The following is a 3,874-nucleotide window of genomic DNA, read 5'->3' as shown; positions in this document are numbered from 1 at the left end:
AAAGTAAGTCAATGTGTAGATAGGGTATATTGTAGTCCTCTTCAAAACGTCTGTCTATCAAACTACTTAAAATGAGCAGGGAAATGGAACGCCTCTTGACTCCCTATGATGTATTTTATCTGTACATGGTTCCCGAGAAGTTTTATGTTGTACCAGTGAATGATTTTTCCAAAGTTCTTGTCATAGATCGTGTGGTTGGTACCACCACAGTTCAGAACTCATACACAGAGGAGAAATTACCAAATCCTCAATGCCGAACTGTTATCTATGGCATCCTTGGACTTATTAACCTTTTGGGTGGATCCTACATTCTCTTCATTACTGAGCGTAAATCAATTGGAACAATAAGTGGACAAGAGATTTATCAAATTGTTCAAACTGAGATGCTTCCATGCTCTGCATTCAAGGAGAGAAATATGAGTCCTCAACAAGTAACAATGAACCAGCAGTATGTATCTATGATAACCAAAGTGCTCTCTACACCATATTTCTATTACTCTTACACCTATGATCTGACTTATAACATGCAGCGGTTATACAATGTTCAACCAGACTTCTTGCAAACACCTTTGCATGAGAGGGCAGATGAAAGGTTTGTTTGGAATAAGAATATCTTGAATCAGTTTAACTCTTCTGATATTGGTGGATTCTGTGTTCCTGTTATACATGGCTTTGTTTCAATCAACAAATGCACATTGAATGGAAAGTCTTTCTTGTGGACCCTTGTAAGTAGAAGAAGTTGTAAGAGAGCTGGAACGAGACTCTTTACTCGAGGAGTAGATGCTGAAGGGAATGTTGCAAACTTTGTAGAAACAGAACAGATCATTGAATTTGAAGGATACCAGAGTTCTTTTGTGCAAATCAGGGGGTCCATACCATTATATTGGCAACAGTATCCCAACCTTAAACTGAAACCTCCACCAAAAATTATCCAGGAAAACAACAATATGGAAGCAGTGAGTAAACACTTCAAATCCCAAGAACCATATTATGGATACCAAGTGATTCTCAACCTTATAGATCAACATGGAGATGAAGGTGACATTGAAAAAGCTTATCGTACCAGTATACGTATATTGAATTCTCAACGTGTCCAATATGAAGCTTTTGACTTCCACAAAGAATGCAGAAAAATGCGCTGGGACAGACTTCAAATTTTGATTGACAGAGTAGCACAGACTCAAGATGCATTTCAGACCTTTTTGCTCTTACAAAAGAATAAACTCATATCTGCCCAAGAAGGTGTGTTCAGGACTAACTGCATTGATTGTTTGGATCGTACCAATGTTGTCCAAAGTATGCTTGCTAAGAGGTCACTTTGCATTATCCTGAAGAAACTGGGAATATCAGAAGTAGGTGAAATTGACAATGCCTTTGAGTATTTGTTTAAACAAGTTTGGGCAGACAATGCAGACATTATCTCAATCCAATACTCTGGAACTGGAGCTCTCAAGACAGATTTCACAAGAACTGGGAAACGTACCAAGGTAGGAATGCTGAATGACTTGTACAACACTTTGGCTAGGTATTACAAGAATAACTTTCAAGATGGATTCAGACAAGATGCAATAGATCTATTCCTTGGAAACTATAAAGTCAGTGTATTGGAGAAAACTAATGGTGATAGTCCATTAGTTGTGAAAAGAGGCTGGAAGTTCTTCATGTTCCCATCTCTACTTGTTATCTCCATGGCAATGTTCTTCTGTAATGTAATCATTCCAGCAGAGTACACAACCAAGAGTTTATTAAGTCTCTTGTTCTGGGGCTCCATGATTTTCATAACATTCACAGTGACACTGAGAGATGGGCCACTGTTTGTTGACAAGCCACGGCTGTACAATAAGTCAGTTGTTGATTTACATTATCAGAAAAATGTAGTATGAAAGAAAAACAGTGTCTAAGCAAATGATCCATTTACCTATTACTTTGACCTTAACCATGTAGGGTGCTGTTTTAGAAATAGTAACTTTGGAAGAACCCATTAATTTCATGGTGATTGTACATTCCAGTAGGATTTTTTTCTTTTCTTTTCTAAGGCCAAGGCAGCAAGGACCTACTAAGTGCTATGTTCAATAATTAATAAGAAAGATCAATTTTTGTTGTAACTCTATCTATCAGGAAAACCCCACGCTAGGTATGCTTAAGAGAAGTGATGACTCGGCATTTACGTAACCTTGTATTTCACCTGTTCTCCTAAATAGTTTAACGAAGTTTGACTTACGGAAGGTACGAGACGTAAAGTTCCTCTCTTATACCTCAGGAGTTGTTCATTTGTTACTTGGTCCGTCATACATAGATACTATTGGTTTCACGAGGATGTGGTATAAATGAGAAGAGAATGTGGATACTAGACTGAACTTTGTACGGTCGGGCCAATATGTTACAAGTTGGTCGAAAGAACGTTTGTGGTAAACGTACTCTCCCGTCTACTTTCCAAACTAAACCTATTTTATAGAACTTGGTCAAATTGAGAAGACTATAACACCATAAGACGACAAGGACAATATGTACCGAAACAAAGTTAGTTGTTTACGTGTAACTTTACCTTCGAGAAAGAACACCTGGGAACGATTCGATCTTCTTCAACATTCTCTCCGACCTTGCTCTTTGGAGAAATGAGCTCCATCTTACGACTTTCCCTTACAACGGTTTGAAACATCTTTGTCTTGTCTAATAAACTTAACCTTCATATGGTCTCAAGAAAACACGTTTAGTCCCACGCGGTATGGTAATATAACCCGTTGTCTAATAGGGTTGGAATTTGACTTTGGAGGTGGTTTTATAGTGTCCTTTTTATTGTTATACCCTTCGTCACTCCGATTTTGTGAAAGTTTAGGGTTCTTGTATAATACCTATGGCTTCATCTAAGAGTTGAACTATCTGCTTGTACCCCTACTTCCACTGTAACTTTTTCCGATAGCATGGCTCATATGCATATAACTTAAGGGTGCACAGGGTCTATACTTCGAAAACTGAAGGTGTTTCTTACGTCTTTTTACGCGACCCTGTGCTGAAGTTCTAAACTAACTGCTCCATCGTGTCTGAGTTCTACGTAAAGTCTGGAAAAACGATAATGTTTCTTATTTGAGTATAGACGCGTTCTTCCACACAAGTCCGTGATTGACGTAACGCTAACAAACCTAGCATGGTTACAACAGGTCTCTCATACGAACTGATTCTTCCAGTGAAACGTAATAGGACTTCTTTGACCCTTATAGTCTTCATCCACTTTAACTGTTAACGGGAAACTCATAAACAAAATTTGTTCAAACCCGTCTGTTAGTCGTCTGAATAGCAGTTAGGTTATGATAGACGCTTGACTCGAGAGTTCTGTACTAAAGTGTTCTTGACGCCTTTTTGCTTTGGTTCTATCCTTACGACTTACTGAACATGTTGTGAACCGATCCATAATGTACTTATTGAAAAGTTTCTACCTAAGTCTGTTCTACGTTATCTAGATAAGTGAACGGGTTTGTATATTTCATTCACATAACCCTCTTTTGATTATCACTAATAGGTAATCAAAACTTTTCGTCTGGACCTCAAGAAGTAAAAAGTGTAGAGATGAAACGAATAGAGGTCAGTTACAAGAAGACATTACATTAGTAAGGTCAGTCTCATGTGTTGGTTCTCAAATAATTCGAGAACAGACGTTGAGGTACTAAAAAGTATTGTTACAAGTGTCCACTGTGGACTTATCTACCCGGTTGATAACTAACAACTGTTCAATGCCTACATGTTATTAAGTCTTAACGAAAATCTATGAATACAATCTCATTTTTCATCCATCGACCACTTTTTTTTGTAACTATGTTTATTGGATATTATCATCCTATTTACAAATGGACATATGAATGATGAATATAATATAATC

At 37.6% G+C, this 3,874-nt stretch overlaps 1 protein-coding gene across 2 annotated transcripts in view; it reads left to right on the top strand.

Moving 5' to 3' along the window:
* The window catches only part of LOC103522605 (phosphatidylinositide phosphatase SAC1), an 11,819-nt gene continuing 7,945 nt past the window's right edge, over positions 1–3,874 (top strand). The window contains exon 1 of one of the 2 annotated variants that reach the window (XM_026832656.1): positions 1–1,458. In XM_026832656.1, the coding sequence (XP_026688457.1) occupies positions 72–1,458 (1,387 nt within the window). In that variant the 5' untranslated portion in view covers positions 1–71. Of the gene's footprint in view, positions 1,982–3,874 lie in introns of those variants that run through there. The other variant, XM_008487705.3, reaches the window with a different exon arrangement.

Source organism: Diaphorina citri, unplaced genomic scaffold (genome assembly GCF_000475195.1).
Source record: "Diaphorina citri unplaced genomic scaffold, Diaci psyllid genome assembly version 1.1 scaffold9623, whole genome shotgun sequence".
NCBI classification, from domain to species: domain Eukaryota; kingdom Metazoa; phylum Arthropoda; class Insecta; order Hemiptera; family Psyllidae; genus Diaphorina; species Diaphorina citri.
Note: the sequence above shows the minus strand (reverse complement) of the source record. Positions and strands in the feature narration are given on the sequence as shown.